This window comes from Macrobrachium nipponense, chromosome 2 (genome assembly GCF_015104395.2).
Source record: "Macrobrachium nipponense isolate FS-2020 chromosome 2, ASM1510439v2, whole genome shotgun sequence".
NCBI lineage: Eukaryota > Metazoa > Arthropoda > Malacostraca > Decapoda > Palaemonidae > Macrobrachium > Macrobrachium nipponense.
The window spans coordinates 168337168-168356415 of record NC_087201.1 but is presented as its reverse complement, the minus strand read 5'-3'; the positions used below and the strand labels follow the sequence as shown (position 1 = coordinate 168356415).

The 19248-nt window shown below is 36.9% G+C and overlaps 1 protein-coding gene across 3 annotated transcripts in view; it reads right to left on the bottom strand.

The window, feature by feature from the left end:
• Positions 1–411: 411 nt before the first annotated feature.
• The window catches only part of LOC135221122 (beta-1,3-galactosyltransferase brn-like), a 42759-nt gene continuing 23922 nt past the window's right edge, over positions 412–19248 (bottom strand). For all 3 annotated transcript variants that reach the window (XM_064258944.1, XM_064258943.1, XM_064258941.1), the window contains 2 exons: positions 12229–12355; positions 412–11868 (listed from right to left, as the gene is read on the bottom strand). In XM_064258944.1, coding sequence (XP_064115014.1) covers positions 10797–11868; positions 12229–12305 — 1149 coding nt within the window. In that variant the 5' untranslated portion in view covers positions 12306–12355 and the 3' untranslated portion in view covers positions 412–10796. The remainder of the gene's footprint in view (positions 11869–12228; positions 12356–19248) is intronic.

Genomic DNA, 19248 nt, shown 5'->3' with positions numbered 1-19248 from the left:
TAGTTCATCTTAAACTACCTACTTTAATACTTTCAGAACTACTGTACTACATTATAGCTGCCATTGTGACAGGACAGTATGAAATACCAAAGTAGAAACAAAAGTAAATGACAGGTCTCGGACAAAATCATAGATAAGGGGTTAACGTTTAAGAGAAATATTCAAAAGGCTAAACAGATGTAGCTGCGCTGCTTTGTCCATCTGGCCAAACCGTAATGATTGTAGGCATTTGAGAGACTATAGTGAAGGTGTCTAAAGACATCTAAGCATAATATTTACCAGTTGATATATTAACCTCTTGAGCTTCCTGACATTTTCAAACAGGAAATACTCTTGGAAACTTACAATCCAATCTGCTTACTACCCGACATAACAGCATGATAAACTTCGAGTATCAGTAAAACCACAACACAGATAGTACATAGTTTATTGTACCAACACTAGTACACATTTTGATACCCACTCCAATATTCTTTAGTTGCTGATTACAACTAAATTTAAAAATATGCTATTGGAAGAATCCAATCTCTTTACATACCATAAAAAAATCATGAAATGTTCATCTTTCTTAAGTAATAGCCTTTCTATTGCTTTCATTATAACTAGGTATTCTTCACTACTATCATTAATTAGTACAGTACACATTTAATTAAAAAAAATGTAGTTCTTGAGCCACTAACATGTAATTTCACCATTTATATTTTCCTACAGGTATCACATTTATGCAGCAGTCAGCCAGCTGACATTACAGGCATGATATACAGTAAGTACTACTACTTAATTTACAACACAGGAGGTCTGTGTTCATTACACAGTTACAACACTTACCTTTTCTACAGTTTATTCTGACAGCTACTTCATACATATCTATTTGCTGGAAACATTTCCAGCACAAAGATAAATTAAAAGAGTATCATAACATTTGTCTCTCACAGTTTTTAAGCCAAATGCTCTTTGATTCTGATTAGTACGTATTTAATAAATACATAATGGTACTCCATATAATATATGTCTTCCTAACATCCAAACAAATTTCAAACTTTGAATTGACAAAGCTCTTAAAAGTGACTGAAATGTTGTGGTTTTAAAATTAATGACCAAATACAATAAAATCATATTCTGCATACCTTCAAGGGTAAATGTTTTTCAGGCCCAAAATCACTGTAGCTGGAGAGAAAACCATTGACTTCTAAATAAGTTTGACTACTACCAGATGTTGTAGTATATTTCAAAAATATATGAAGCAAACTAATTTGGGAATAATCAATATTTAGCTTAGAAAAATTATTTTTTAATTATACCTACATTCAACTAATTTTAGGAATACTGTACAAGCAAGCACCTTTCCTTGTGCAACTGTCAATGGGAAAAACAAATTTTTTTGTATATCTGAACAATCACTCTGAAACATTCACTTGAATTAAGCCTGCTAATATTACTTGTTAGAACTATTGTTGTTATCATTGTGCACAACGGTTCAACCAGGCGATATAATACTCGGCATTCAACACTGGCCCAAAGGTTTTGTCTTCAATATTAAAATTAAAATGGTATCCAATAACTTTCAACAAAATCCTCATACTTTAAAAATCTGCTTAAAAACCAATTACTTCACTTGAAAGAAATTATGGTCAACAGCATGATTTACCAAATGTTGTTCAGAGGATGTCAAAATAAGGGTTATTTTGCAATGAAAATGGTCTCAGAAATTCAAAATATATAGGTAGTAAAACAAGTAAATTACCATGCTCCTAAATGCATTAGAGAGCTGCGCAGAATTTTTATGCTAAGCCAAAACATGTCAACGCATAGAAAAAATGATTAAATAAAATAAAATGCTGTACAGATCTCTAATGCATTTAGTTGTGGTACATCAACATAAACTTTCTTAAGACTACCTTGACAGTAGTACTTTTATATAACAAAACAACCATACTACACAATCCTAGATCACAGATCCAGTGCGCAACTTACCAGTTACATAAATAAAATCATATATCAAAAACACTAGTTTTTGAAAACAAAAAAAGGCATTGTATACAAATGCAAAAAAGGACCCTGCATGTCTAAATGACATTTGCAAATAAACCTATTACATTTTAACTACATAATGATATGATGATACGTTCCGTTAGGACATGAGAACATGGAGAGAACAGATCATGAAAGTCCAATAGTACCTGGTGATAAGCTATGTCACTATTATCACCAATTATTAAATTTCCTCCTACACTGTCAAGTAATCAAAATGTAAACCAACGGTCACAAACTTAAAGAACGACACACTTTCAAAATGACATCACCTAAAATGCCTCAACTCAATCAAAAACTTTCAATGAAACAAGGATAATGTATATAATACTATACATAACAGATAAAACACTTCTGACAAAATATGTAAAATAAAAAATACATGAAAAATACAAATTTATACATAATTTAAGTACAAACCTATATGTAACTCTTTCCCAACACATTATAATAGTGAGATGAAGAGAGAAAATTAACACTAAGCTTCTGCTTTCTATAATAGTAATCCATAACTTTATTTTCTCTACAATATCTTAACCTTAAGAAGTTATAAAAAAAATATTAATTCACAACTTGTCCATTTTAACTTTTTTCTTCAAAACTGATACAATACTGTCTTGCGTGATATTTAAAACAATTAAAAATGATAAATTTTCCAAGACAATTTGTATTTTTCATAGCTACAACTAAGGTCTTAACAATAGTGCCTAGCTGGATCCAGTTAAATCGCAGATGAAGGCAAGGAATCTTGTGAGATCTGGCAACGCGTGCATATATCGGGTGAAGAGTGGTCAAGGACCACACATCTACACGATCAGATACAACAGTTACATAAAATATAGTTTTAAAAAGCTTTAAAAATTGTCCTTATCAACTTCCAAACATATATATAATTACATAAATGTATACGTGGTCATATGCACCTACACAGCGCTTAAACTTAAAAATGAACCACCTACGGTTTTAACAATACGATAATTTCTAGTGCCTAGCTGGATCCGGTTAAATCTCAGATGAAGGCAAGGAATCTTGTGAGATCTGGCAACGCGTGCGTATATCACGTGAAGAGTGGCCAAAGACCACGCATCTACACGATCAGATACAACAGTTACATAAAATATCATTTTAAAAAGCTTTAAAAATTATTCCTATCAACTTCCAAACATATATAATTACATAAATGTATATGGGGTCATAAGCAGCTACACAGCGTTTAAGCTTAAAAATGAACCACCTAATCCAAATACTGTTAACTTCATGCTTATTATTGTACATCATAATAAGGCATCTTCCACAGTTCAGCCATTAAATAATACTTTGAAGTCACGAAATACCACCAAACACATTTTTTCCTAAAAATAAATATTTTTCCCTGCTAATGTAATTAGCTCTTTTGTGCATCATCATCATTATTATTATTTAGATGATGAACCCTGTTCATATGGAACAAGCCCACCACAGGGGCCATTGACATGAAATCCAAGCTTCCAAAGATTATGGTGTTTACTATGCAGAAGTAAGAGGTGGTAAGGGAAATGCAGAAAGAGTAGAGCTTACTTATTAAGAAAAGAAAAAAATGAATAAGTAGACAAGAAAACATCTCAAACAGTTTAGTCCCTCTAAAAAAGAAGGAGAAAAATGCCATCAGCTAAAAGAAGTGGGCAAATCCCATGGTCCACCAACTGCAAGAAATTACGTAGTGGGACTGGGAGGTGCGGACCCTAGTCCGTATGAATAAAAAATTTAACTTTTTTTTCTCCACTTTTGTTCTTGTCCTATCCTTTACCAGGATTTTTAGGTAACAGTAGCCAGTTATTCCAAAATGCCTCCGAGGCTTTCCTCTTTTAATTTTTCAATTGGCTCTCTTATAATCTCTCTTGGTTTGTCTTGGCAACATCCTCCAGTTTATATTCATTCTTTTTATTATGACTATAGTACTTCCAAAAGTCTAATCCCACTGTTCCATTATTTCTTTCCCTTCAACTTCACTTACATTCATGTCTTTTATATACTTTACCCTTTCACACCGTTTCCTTCTATCTCCCCCAGTTGACTATCCTGAATATTATCTTATTTTCTCTCTTCTACAGTGAGATTTTGAATTCAATCCTCTCTAATCATTCCCTTTGCCATGCTAACTGTCTTCTAGCCTCTCTCTTCTCTCAATGAGTACCTCTCTATCTTCTTACAGAGCTTGAAGGCTCTCTTCTCTTGAATTGCTTTCTGTATTTCCAGATAAAACTGCTGATTCTCTCAATATAAAGCCTTCCCTGAATGTCACAAACGTACTTCTGATTGCCTTTGGTTTATTTTACTTTTAGCTGTTTCCACTATCATTTTTTGATGACGTATATCAAAGCCACCACCATGCTCCTTTCTAACCTCTTCATTTTTTTTATTTCCATGTTTTCATTCTTTCGACTACTACTTTTTTTCCTTCACTGTCAAAATCAGTTTGCAGGGTGTGTTAAGAATGCCTCATCTAGCTGATAGTGAAATCCTCTTCTCTAATATCATCCATCAGCTTCTCTCTGGGGTTCTTACACATTTTTCTTAGCATTAACATTCTTTGGCTTTGGCAAAAGTTCAGTATGTAATGCCTCTCTCTATGGTTTCTCAATTCAAAGCTGTACCTTCTCATCTCATCCTAAGAGGCTATTAAGGTCAGACTGTGGCACTAATGTCATGGTGTTTGATATCCTTTAGATAATATAAATAAACATAGCAGATATTTACAAATGGTCATCTGTATCCATAAAACTTACATACGTACTGCTAAGTTTGCATGAACATGCAAGGGAGAGGTTGGTGAGCCTTTTTAATAGTACATACACACATATTTCAATTATATCCTGTTATCAGGTTTGAAGAATTAAAAATAAGAGACAAAACACAGTGGAGAGCTACAATATTACCGAATAAATTAAATTTGAAAAGAAAAATTGTTCAAAAGGTAAAATCTCTTCTTGCAAACTTGATGAAGAATACGTACATACAAAAAATGACAGATTGCAAAGAAATTTCCCCTCAATAAACAGGGGATCTACACTGAAGCTCTTGACAATATTTTCTAAAACTTACAGAAAATAATTTATAAGTGAACTTACTTAAAATTGATGAACCAACAAAATTGAGAGCAAAAATACCAGTACATAGCACACATTGATCATCAAGAAATGCATGCATCCAAAATTCTCAAATTGGGTGAAAAAATATATACATCCTTCATAGCTGTACAAAGTCCTAGGAAGATAACTTCCAAATGTCAACAAATAAGGATATGAAGTACTAAGACTATTACCTTCTTGTTAAAATAATTGGAAGGGCAGGTAAGAACGGGAATGCTTTACAGGTTTCTGAGGTACAGTATAACACAATCCTAGCTACAGTTTGTACTGAAATACTTTAAGTAGTTTCATGAAATGAAAAACATGGACAGAAAGAGAAAAAATAAAAATACATCCTCCAAACCTACCTACTATTTCATCAATACATCCAAACCTATCTACTTTACCAATACAATCTCCTTTTTGCTTTCTAATGCAAAAAGATCAACAAAGAATGATAAAATTCTTGTGTTCCTCACCAGCATCTAGTGAAAAGCATAAAATAAGTTCATGCTTAACACAATGGAGCTACAACAATTTAAGGACTGTACAAACTAAGTTCATGCTTAACACAATGGAGCTACAACAAAATTTAAGGTGTACAAACTATCTTCAAGAAGATAAAAATAAGTGGGAAAAAGACTTAAAAGGTGGGAAGGAGAAACAGTCTTTTACTTATAGTGGCTGATAAATTCATATTAAAAAAAGTTAATAGTACAGGAATTTGGTTTTTGCACATACAACCTACCTAGCCATATACAACACTTACAGTATGCTAAATAAACAATCTCACAACCATATATAGACTAATCATCACGTCTATAATTCTACACAGTGATCAACTAGCATCTTACGCAATAAATACCCTGTACTAAATACCTCGTCATTTTGTCGCAAGCACAAAATTTAAGATTGCCTGACCTCCATTAACATTTTTCAAAAATTTTGGCCTTCTTCTAAAACACTGGCTGTGAATGAATACTATGAGTGACTTGCAGGAGTCATATTTATAAGACTGCTACAGCCATCTCATATTTCCATTACCTTAATTAAGCAGTTCAACCAACAACAAAAGAGTTGGTTACCCCTCTACTATCAAGCACTGGAATTCTATTTCCATAACTCCAAAATTTTTTTGTTTCTTCATTCATGGATTATTGAGGAGATTTCTGGCATATATAATATGCCGTTTTCACATGAGCTCACTTGCCAAAGCTCCCAAGTAACTGCTGATATTGAATCTTACTAATAAAACATATTGAAATTGGAGCAGTCTTGAATATTCAAGAAACTCCTAATTTCTATTGTCCTGGCTATCAAAAAGCATTGCTATAAATCATCAAACCTCTCCCAGTCAAGGCTTTCAGAAACATATCTTAAGAGCTCTTTTTGAGTCCAGTGAGTTGTATCATTAAAACACACGGATGTTACAGTCTACTTCTGTCTACATCGCTATCTCAGTGGTTTACTAGTACAACTTGATATATCATCTTGCTAGCTAATCCATCAACTGCTATTTCCTTCCAACTAGAGTTGAATCAAGAATGTCACTGGTTTAACTTGTATGAGTTGTGGTGATAGCAAGCACAATATGATGGTATTATTAATACTATAATAATACTTCAATAAGAGCAACTTTTAAAACCGCAAATTCTACCAGCCTACATATACAATTCACCTCGTATTAGCTTAGTTAATTTCACATTTAAGTAAAACTGAGAAGTATGATTCTTTTAAAAAAATAGGGCCAGGTGACAAGGATGTTGTACAATTCATTTTCTATTCCAGTAACAAGACTGAGTGGTTGAGGGTATACATTATTTTTGGGCTTATTAGTATAGCCTCCATGACTCTGACTTTGTTGAGTTGCTTTATACATATTATGTATTCCCTTTTTCTAAAATTAATGCTAAAAGAATTTACAATTAAATGTAACAAATTGTTTTTTGCTTATGGATTGTGATCATATCTATTGTAAATAGTACACTTATGGTATCTTTTCATGTACAAATAACAACAAATAATTTAAACTTTAAAAAGAAAAACACACACGGGATAAAAACTACACACAGTTATACACAAAGTCTTAAAAAGTGTCTTAATACAAATACAAGACTTTCTCCCATTCTATCATCTTTCAAGATGGAAAGAACTGTAACAAAAAACCAAAAACTTTTGAATTGTGGTTTGGCAACATGAACACCTGATTGGCAAATGTATGCCTACCCTCTACCTGGTATGAGACTGAACAGCAATCATGTACAAGGTACCTAAGTACTGGGAAGACGCAATGCACCTTAAAAGTTCACTGGCAAAGTAACTTCTGAGTCAAATTCCATACAGTCAGCCCTTCACTTATGTGGAATTGAAAACAAGCTGATGGATACTATATGATACAATATTCTGTACATTATTTCATTCTATGTTTACAGTTTCCCTTCCAGGTCACTACAGTAGTACGTATATGGAAGCAACATAAGTCTTAAATAAAAGACAGCATGTTTTGATTATACATTAGTTAAAAGCTGTAATAATTACGACAATACTGAGTAATGAATGTTTCCTTTTACATGTCATTACAGTATATTCCTTAAACAAAACACTATAACAGCAACTTGCGTACACAAATTTCTGACTCGCATCACAATCAAACCCCATTCTCTAAAATTAAAGGCCAGGGCACTACCAACTGACCTACATATGTAGATCCCTGGGCTTTTATTTGAAAGACCAGGGTTTGAGCCTAATACAGAAATAAGTAATATATTACATGTTTACATACGTAATATAAAGTGGCACCTCATCTTAATGAACTGTATGGGGTCTCACCTCACATTAAGTAATGTATCTGTCAGGTAATGATGACCAGGCAGTATAGCCTCAGCAATACCTCAGAGGCGGTGTAACTACTGTGCAAAAATCCCTATTGTTTCTTCTCTCTCGTTATATATTATTCACAGTAAATTACAACATCAAAAATTTCTTCACTGTCCCTTTCATATGAGCTTAGTATGCATATTGATTATATTCATGATTACATCACATTTTTTTTTTATTAAAATACAGGTACGTACATATTAGCATTCAAATTAATAATTATGTTTTAAAGCATCTGTATGTGCATGTTATTCATTACTGACTATAAACTACAAGTTGAGAATTAAGTCCAAAATAAATTGTGTATTTTCCTGGACATGTAGTCAAAAGAATATGCCCTGATGCATATCTTTGATAATTAACTTTCATTCTAAGGCCTGGAAATAAATGAATGAATCTCCATATACACAGATAAGGTGTTTATCATCAAATCAAAACTTAACATTAATATGATTCAAGAGTCATTCATAAGACAGAAAATGTAGCATAGCAGAAACATGCCCGATGATCAGGGTGAAAAATTCATGAACTATACAAACAGTGGTTTTAGTATGCTTGCATAAGCACAGACATATCAGATTGCAATTTGATATAAAGAGGCAGCTCTTCATGAGGTAGACACACACAATGGGTTAGATACACTGGGAAATAAAAAAAAAAGCTACACAACAGGTTTTAAATACTCATAGGCAAGTGTTAAATGTTCATTTTGGCAACTGATAAGTCTTCTAGACTCAAACATATCCAGTCGATAATTTGAAGTCTATTAAGCTGAGGTGATACTGTAACCTAGAGAAGATTTACAGTACATACTGCATACGGGAAGATGTGGGTAGCTTATGTATACATATGCAAATACCCTTATTATACATATTTTCTAATTCCTTGTATACAGTGGTCCCCCCGTATTCGCGGGATATGTGCACCTGACACCCACGCTAAGTTAGAATCCGCGAATTGTAGTTGGAACTCCAATAAAAATGCTGAAAACAGCCTATTTTGGTAGGTAAAACTCAGGAAAAACCCGCTAAAAATTTGTATACCTGGTTTTTTGAATAGTTTTATCACAAAAAGTGCATTTTATGATTAAATAAAAAAAAAAAAAAAAAAAAAAAATCAGGAATTTCTGCATATTTCATGTAGAAAACTAAAGCGAATAAGCAAATTTCCCTTAAATAATGGGTAGATATGGTCCAGAGAGAAATTCGCAGCGAATCCGGAGAGCGTGAATACGGGGACCCACTATACAAGTAATTAGGAAATACAGGCAGCCCCCGGTTATCGGTGGTCTTGGTTATTGGAGATCCGGTTTTATGGTGCTTTGTGAAAATCAGCAATTTTTGGCGCCATAATGTGCCAAGCTCCAGTTATTGGCACCAATAATAGAGTATTGGTGCCAATACATGCCTAACAGGGGCTCCATTAACTGGTTATCGGTGCCATAAGCTCCAAAAATCGCAGATTTTTGCTTATCATTAAGCTGTCGGAAAGGAACTGCCGCAATAACCGGGGACTGCCCATATGCAGATTTTGTGACACCTGGGGGTCCTGAAACATCCACTTGTTAAGTTAAGAGCTGGTTGTTCTACTACCAAGAAAATGATGGATATTGCACACTTTAATATAAAACTTAATCACATACACTGAGTTTTGTAAATGAACGACTATTAATGTTTCGCTGAAGCATTCAAAACAGACCAGTGAGTGTCACAACTTAAGACAGCACAATTAAAAACATGAGCAATAAAACAACAATCTATAATAAAAATGCAATGTCCCAAATAAAAATACTGCAACATTACAGTAAGTCAATACCTGGTACATACAACAATTTATGTTACGAATACCTGTACGTATTTATAACTGTCAGTCAAGATATACCACTTTGAAGTTTGAAAATAATTTGCTTACTGGCAATTCTTCCTAACAGTATGCTGTTCTCCTCTCCGCTGAGTTACTCACCCTTTCAAACTGAATAAAATAATGAGCTGATTGTATAAAAATACTTAAAAACTGTTAACTGAATAAAATAATGTGCCTATTGCATAAAACACTTAAAACTTTTTATCTTTTTGAGATGGTCTTCATCCTTAAAAAATTATCTCACATATGAACATCCCAACAGTCCTTCTATTTAAAATGACTAGGCCCAAATAAAATTAGGTTTGAAATGAAACAGTTGATTTTAGGGGAAAGTATTTACATGAATTCCATTTCCTGCACATTCAATTCTTTCTAAAACATACGGTGTCATTCAGTAGGGTAAATTTCATCCTTCACCAGTCCCGGCAACTGATAAACCCTTTGACCTAATCATTTTATTTGGATAATTCTTTACCAGTTGTTATTCCAAAAGAGCATTAGCTCCTAAACAAAGTGCAGGAATCAAACTGATGGACACAAGCCTCTTAAGAACTGCACTTCTACTAACTTTTATGTAATGTTTCCCCATAGGGCAAAGAATTAAGTAGAATGTGCAGAAACACAAAAGAATCATAGAATAAAAACACAATATAGAAAATAAATACAGATTAAAAACTTTTGAAAAACACTATACAAAAAGGGCCCTTCTAATCAAAACATGAAAGTAAAAAATTTAAAAATCAAAGTGTGAGCCATGTCCCATTCATGTAAGTTGGAAGAATTAGCAACCACTCTAAATGCTAAGGATGTCAGGATAATTACACCACTGCAAATTACTTTTAAATTCTAATAGGACGTGCCTTGATTAGCAGTTATAAAAGAAGGCATTTGTTAAACTCTCTCCATGTTCGTGAAAGTTTACGAATTACCAGCTGATCTTTGTTCATTCCATACTTCAATTAACTTTTCTGGCTCATCAAAGCCATGAGAAGCTATGACCCATTTGTAACCATCAGTGTCGTAAGATCTGGGATAAAAATAAAACTCGTCATGGTGAAAGATTTTGAGATCCGCTTTTTTAGCAGCCATTCCAAGGAAAATATCGTCGAAGCGAAAATTACTGGTGTAAATACTTCCAAAATACAGCCTCTCCAAACTTCTACGTGATAATATATAAGAGCCTGCTGTGACATAAGGAGGCCAATGAGAATAAGGATACTCGTCCAAAGTTACGTACCACTTACTGTAAATCCATCTGATTGGTCGAGAACTCCTGAAGACGTATCCTGCGAACAGATCCTCCTTATACTCATTCACAGCTTGGACTACATATTTTTCTAAATACTGTGGGTAATTGACTGGATCCCTGAGGAACCTCAAAACATTTCTTGTTGATACGTAATAGTCGTCATCTACGAAAAAAAAATACTTCACTCTGGCACAATTATGAAAAGTCCAATGTAGTCCCATCATTGTTTTGAGTGTGTTATTAAAGTATGAATCAATGAACTCTGCCTGGATGATATCCTTGTGGCTAGAACTTTCTTTTCCCACTTTCTCTTGCAGGTCTGGCCTACCAGGTAAAGTGCCAAGTAGAAAAACTGTCCTAATTTCAACATCTGAAAACCTATTTTCAAAACCCCACGAATTACGTATGCTTTTGCGCTTCTCAAAGTTTTGTGCAGCTGATTTCACCACATACATCAATCGAATATTATCATTAACCTCACACTTTTCTTTACAAGAATGAGTATAGGAATATTGAAATTCGTTAACTGGTGGAACCTTTGCAGCATCACCCGATTTGATCTGCGATATTAAAAAATCTAACGGGTCACTTGGTCCCCAATGTATATAATAATAATCATAAGACCAAGTCAAGGCATATTGATACAAACCTGACAGGTATAAAAGGGTCAACGTAATAACAGTGCACCCAGAAACAAATGAGCATTTACGTCTCGACATGCCTCTCATTTTGAACAACTGCCTGAAAAGAGAACATCATTGTAAGTAGTACAAGAAAAAAATACCACAAGCTGTATAAATTATTATCTATTACTCATTACTCTATCTATGACATAACTTAAATTCAATTCTTATTAGATTTGCTCTTTGCCTTTGTACTTGCCCTCCTGTACACATCTGTTTACACTGCAAGCATCCAACACCTCAAACTGATTCCATTAACTACATCAACTGTTACTTAGGATGGCTGATAATGATGGGACATTAGTTGAAATCTACAGTTAAAATTATAAAGCTGTATTTGAACAAAAAAATGTTTTCTAATTGCTTCTAAAATCCTAAATATCTTTATAACAAACACAAGGAAATGCTTGACCCTTACCAAGATCGACAAAGGCTGACCCATATCCTGTGAATGCTGTTGTTGGTGGGGTGATACCTGACGTAATTAGTGGGCATGCTTACTTCCCATCTTTCATCCTTGACTTGCAGTCCCTTTTTTGTATTGCCTAGGAACAAAATATGTGCTGTAGTACATGTAAATATAGTTACAACTCCTCAGAATACCAGTTTTTTGTCAATTTTGCAGAAAATTTGAGAGACAAATTAAGAATACAATATATAATGAAGACAAAAATGATATTGTTAAGATACAATAAAGTTTGTTCATACTTACCTGGCAGATATATATACTATAGCTGTATTCTCTGAAGTCCGACAGAATTTCTAAAAACTTACGACACACGTAGTGGGAGTAGGGTGGTTAGTACCCATTCCCGCCGCTGGGAGGCAGGTATCAGGAACCATTCCCGTTTTCTATCAGATTTTCTATCACCACTGTCTCCTGAGGGGAGGTGGGTGGGTACTTTAAATATATATATCTGCCAGGTAAGTATGAACAAACTTTATTGTACCTTAACAATATCATTTTGTTCATGAAACTTACCTGTCAGATATATATATAGCTGAATCCCACCTTTGGCGGTGGGAGAGACAGAAAAGGATTTTAGGAAACATATACATGTAGATGATTGACATCTTGGTTCCTTACCTGTTAGCATAGCTGACTTCGTGATTACTGTCACCGAAGCCTGCTTCTGCTTTACTAGAGTTACCAACAAGGTAGTGACCTGTGTAGTTGGTGCGCTCTAGATGATCTGTCAACGGGAGCGTGACCACAATGTGACTAGACCATATTGACCATACAGTGAGGGCTAAGAAGTAATATATATCACCACCTGATCAACCTAGCCAAAGTTAAGGATATTTAACTAAGGCTTAAGGATTGAGAAGTCCGCCACTGGCGGCCGACCCAATAAATATGTTATTGTTATAATACAATTAAGTTTGTTCATACTTACCTGGCAGATATATATATAGCTGTATTCTCCGAAGTCCGACAGAATTTCAAAATTCGCGGCACACGCAGTGGGCGGCCAGGTGGTAGTACCCATTCCCGCCGCTGGGAGGCGGATATCAGGAACTATTCCCATTTTCTATTCATATTTTATCAGTGCCACTGTCTCCTGAGGGGAGGTGGGTGGGCACTTTAATTATATATATCTGCCAGGTAAGTATGAACAAACTTAATTGTATTATTTATAACAATAACATTTTGTTCATGAAACTTACCTGACAGATATATATATAGCTGAATCCCACCTTCGGATGGTGGGAAGAGACAGAATAGGATTTTTGGGAAACTAAATTAAGTCGATGATATACATCTTGGTTCCTCACCTGTTAGCATAGCCGACTTCGTGATTACTGTCACCAAAGTCTGCTTCTGCGTTACTAGAGTTGCCAGCGAGGTAGAGACCTGTAATGCTGGTGCGCTCTAGATGATCTGTCAACGGGGGCGTGACCACAATGTGACTAGACCATATGACCATACTTCTGAGGGCAACGAAGCTAAAAACCACCACCTGACCTAACCTATCAAAGTTAGTTCCATAACTTCTAGGCTAAAGAAAAGGAACGCGCCTCAAGCGACCAACCCTTCAAAGTTAAAAGCACACCTATCCCTTTTCTATAGGATAGGATTCGTGTTGCTTGCTGCCCCTAATAATATATCTACGGATATGTATGGTCCTAGCGACTTACAGATCTCAAATGTCGTCTTCACATCCCGTCGGGAGTGTGAAGCGAACACAGAGTTGCTTCGCTAAAGCATGGCACTCAGGATGTTACTGAGTGTCATGCTCTGTTGAAATGCTTCCGAGGCCGCGCCCTCACCTCTTGAGCATTCATATTAAGAAAAAATCTCAAATCTTTATGCAAACATAACGAATGAGACTTCTTAAAAGAACTCCTTGACTATAATGCCAGGGTGTTCTTGGACATGAACTAGTCTGGTCTTTTACGGAAACACCGCAGATTGTCCGTTGACCTCGACTTTCTATAGTTTTATCAAGATAAAACTTGAGAGACCCGACAGGGCACAGGACTCTCTAATGCCCTTGCCCAATAATTTGTGCCATACCCTTGGTCTCCAAGCCTTCGGGTCAAGGGTTAGACAGGTTTTCGTTCTTATCAAGAACGGAAGGCTTAGAGGACAGACCGCATTATGTCCTTTAAAGCTAAAACTCTGATGATGGCTAAAAGCTCACTAACCTCTTTGCCGTGGCTAGAGCGGTTAGAATGTTAGCCTTTCTGGTCACGTGTATTAAGTTCGCAGAAAGGATAGGTTCGAAATGCGTTTGGCATCAGAAACTCAGACTACGTCTAAGTTCCATGCCGGAACCTGCGATCCAGAAAGAATTTCAAGATCTCCCCAGACCTCAAAGATCGTGAAGCTTTGTTGTTTGACAGAACCGAATCTCTGAGCCTAGAGGCCGTCAACAACATATTTGCATATTCTACAATAGTTAGGACTTCTATCTTATCTCATAACTTCATACGGAAAGATAGAACCATAAAGAAATTCACAGAGGTCGAGTTGGAGGAACAGTCATTTCCCTTCACTATCTCCAGAAACGGCCCGCACCGATTGAACACTGAAAATAGGCAGCACTGCTTTGCCTTGGCCAAGAGACTGCCATAATCTTGAAGATCTTATCGCTTCTCGATAGTCTGAACGCCTTCAGACTCCGAGAGGAGAGATATTAGATACTTCACTAAGTGACGATGTTAGATTACACCGATTCTCTCGGAAGGGTCTTTGGACAATTCTCTGAATTACCTGACCTCTGTGAATCCAACCTCTTAGAGGCCAACATGTGGCGACTAAAGCTAATCCTCAGGATCATGAATAAGGGAACAACTTAAGAGGAAGCTCCTTCGTCTTCAATATTACGAAAAACTTAACGAAAGGACGCCCTCAGTCTCTCCTCACTTTCGACATACTTCTAAGTGAGGATTACTCAGACGTCAGTAGTTGTTGCCTTCGATCGAGAAGACCCGCACGGACGTGCACTAGTTTAACGAACCTCTTGAGGATCGTTACGTTCCGTGCCCAAGCCCATAACTAATTCTCTCTTCTTGAGCTATAGAGAGCTGAGAAATTATCCGAGATGATTTGGGCCACTCGATCCAAACTCATCCTTCGAGGAACTGGAGAGCCGACCAATTTGGCTTCCAATTCTTTCAGACAATGTGCCAGAACATCTGTTCCTCTGTTCGGATGTCTGGCACCCTCTCGCTATCACCCGAGGTGATCCTCAAGGCGTTGAGAGAAAATTAGAATTATTACAAGATCTTTGATGTTATTCCAATTTCTTCGTGAGGAAAAATTGTAGAGGTCTGAATTGCTGTTTATTCAGGGAAAACAAGCTTCTCCAGCGAGGAAATGGTCCCCAGCAAACTCATCCATTCCCTCATTCAGCCTGCTTCCTTCCCTAAATAAGGCTGCGCTTTGCATAAGCAGGAGAGCATTATTATAGTGCTATGCCGCGGTAGATTCGTACAGAATTCTGTTACCGTGCGGTAAACCCGCACCGAACAAGTATAAGAGATATCTTGTTGAAATTTCTAAGTAAACGGAAGGCATGTTCATTCATGATTACTAGAAATTTCCTCAACCGAGGCTAAAATCCATGATTGTAGGGCAGAGAGACGCAACCAACCGCGCATGACACCGAGCTAGCCGGTACTGCGTAGATCACAGCAGCGTTGCCGATAGCTCTGCATACTAAAATCGGCATATTATAGAAAACGGAATTCATTTTATGGCCCAGGGGTACTTAAAGAAAATAAACCAATCTTATGCAACACCTCATCGATTTATATTCATCATCATTCAACAAAAGTATATATTAGCTATGTATATACACAATTACAACCAAAACAACAATGATATATACATATTAAGTTTTATAGATAAACTTTATAAAACATAGAAATTACAAAATATAGGTAGATACGTAACCTACTCAGTTTTATAAATCAACTTTATAGAACATATAGGCTATATAAATAAAACAAAAAAAATTTATTATTTTTCTTCATATATCAGGGTATAAATATGTTTGAGAATATATTTTACTAATTCCAGATTTTATATCCTGTTTTATGCTAATTTCTTTGAAGCCCCCCCCCGCCCCCATAATGAAGCCTAGCTCCTGGATTCACCAGTGATGGAATAGTAATTACGCCACTCGTAACTACATGGTTCATGTCAGTTATAATGTAATCACATGTCTTATCATCAAATTACAATTCTATGAATGGAAGCAATATCAAATATCTTAAAATTACTTTACAACCATGTAATGTAACTCATTAAATTCAATAACATTATAATTACAAAAGTTACAGCTATTTCAATCTTGCTAGTTTTATCTACAGTTTGAGTTTTTTCTTGTAGTTTGAATTGCATTCCTAATCATACGTAATACTAAGATATGATATCATGGTATTTAACTGCTACCACTATTCGGTTTCGTGTTTTACAATTATAAAGGGTTCCTTACCGTCACAGAAGGATTGAACGTTTTCAAACCTTATTAAGTGGAATCTCTTAAAGAATCATTTACACATATATTATGTAATAATAATGTAGTAATAATCATTTTCTACCCAAGCTTACATAAAAAGACATTAACTAATTAAAAAAAAAGTATTTAAATTTATTTGAGACGATAAATCAATCCCCTCGAAGAATGCCGAGTTTTTCTCGGCATGAACAAGGAGGCCGATTTCTTCTCGGCATTGAAGGTCTGGTTCTCCGCCTGTAGAGTTTTTTCTCGGCAAATCGGGGGAAAATTCGGCATTTCGGCAACGCTGGATCATCACAGTAACAGCAGCCTTGTTCATCGTCTCGCACTATCTGCCTGAGTTGCCAGCTACTCCTTTTACGAAGGGATAGGTATGAAATTATCGAGTAAAAGGAAACTCTCAAGCAGGCATATTTAAACGAAACAAAATTCGCTAAATACAGAATCTGAGTTGGTGTTGTCGTAACAATACCTGAATAGTTATTCTTACTCCGAAAACTCTTGGAAGGTTGAAGGGAGTGTCAAATAAATACATTAGAACAACAGTTCTTTCGGCTTCTATCCGCAGAGGTAAATACGATATGCGTATATGACTTGACCCATGCGTTAGCAAAATGACGCAAAGATAAACTACGTAAGTATTGTAGTAATTTGAACATCGAATTCTCTAATTTGGGTATGTCTCTCCGCTAACTCCGAATCCTTTTTAAAAATTTCTGTAAAGGAATGTCCTGTGGAGAGTCCTGAAAAAACCTCCTCTTGACGAGCGTTTATAAAGCGTCAAGCGTCTTAAGAAACGTCCTGAACAGCAAATAAAACGCCTTCTACAAGTCTTTTCTCTCGCAAAGCGTCCTGCCGAGCTTCCACCGAAGCGTCCTGGCGAATGTGCACAAAAGCGGTCCTCATAAGCGTCCTGTGCTGCCAGCTTCCTGGTAAAGCGTCCTCAAAAAACGTCCTGCGTAGCTAAGACGTGTCTGAGCAGAGAACACCAAGTCTTCTGAACGACGTTTCAGAGAGGAACTCGTTGAGCGCCCTGATGCATGCAAGTCCCGCCAAGAGGCGTCCTGGCGAGCGACCTTGCCAACATCTCAATGTTATGACGAACCGCGTTTTGCGTATGACGTTGATATTTTCAAGGGACGTCCTCATGCGAGTCTCCATGGAGAGCCGCACGCTGCTCCTGAAGTGTGTGAACACTAAAGGAAGACGTATGGCTTTTCGTCTTCAAGACGGGCCTTAAAGACCTTCATACCTTTTTACAAAGACAGTGGCCGCCTGTGCGACAACTTGCGTCTTAGTAATGCAAAAGAACATCTCCAGAAACGCACTCAGCAAAGGAACGCCGAGCGTCCGAAAGACACCCTCGCAAGGTGCTTGCCGAGCGTCCTGGAGAATGTCTCTACTTATAGGACGTTGAGCACCTCCAAAAGCTAGCTCACGTCTAAATTGCCCTTCTTATGCCGAACCAGAGACTAAGTTGTTTGACTGTGCAAAGCAGCTTGCCGGACGTCAAACTTATCAGCTTGCTTTTTCGAAGTAAAGCGAACGTTACATAACGTATACGGAGCGCCATGAGGAGAGGAGACGAAAACTGAGTTGCTCCTCCAAAAGGTGGAATCAAGAATGTCCTTGATTACCAAATTCTTTTGGAATGCTAGCGAGGTTGAAACAGCTCTAACTTCATGAGCGTTCACGTCGCGGAGGCTCAAATCACTTCTGGCAAGATGAACGAGCCTCCTTAATAATGTATAAATGAGCGTTCACTCGCAGGAGGCTCAAATCACTCTTCTGGCAAGATGAATGAGCCTCCTTAATAATGTATACATGATGTATAAATGAGCGTTCACTCGCAGGAGGCTCAAATCATCTTCTGGCAAGATGAATGAGCCTCCTTAATATGTCCTTAGGAAAAGAGCCAGTGCATTCTTCGAAAAGGGTGAATGTGGTCTCTTTACTCTTCATCCTCTCGTGACGAGAGAGAGGACGTGAGCGTTCTCTTCTCTAAAGCTTCTTTAGGGGGCGCGAAGTCCTTCCGAGAGCCACAACCCCTGTGTGGGGAGGATGCCTCGGAGGACGAGAAACAATCCTTCAAGATTCGTGCACGTGCTCGATCTTCGGCAGCCTGGGAAGCGACAACAGGACCTGCCGAAAGGAAGCCAGATCAGCATGAAAAACCCGTAACCCTCCTTCGGCTTTTGACATGCCCTCTCCCTGGTTTTCTGGGAGTCCGACAGAGGTCTAGGCCTAGAGGCGTTATGGGGCCGATCTGACGTTCCCTCCTAACGAGAGAGAGGACGTGAAGCGTCCTCTTCTCTAAAGCTTCTTAGAGGGCGCGAGTCCTTCCGAGAGCTCCAACCCTTGCGCGGGGAGGACGCCTCGGAGGACGAGAAGCAATCCTTCAAGATTCGTGCACGTGCACGATCTTTAGCAGCCTGGGAAGCGTCAACAGGTTCTGCCGAAGGGACGCC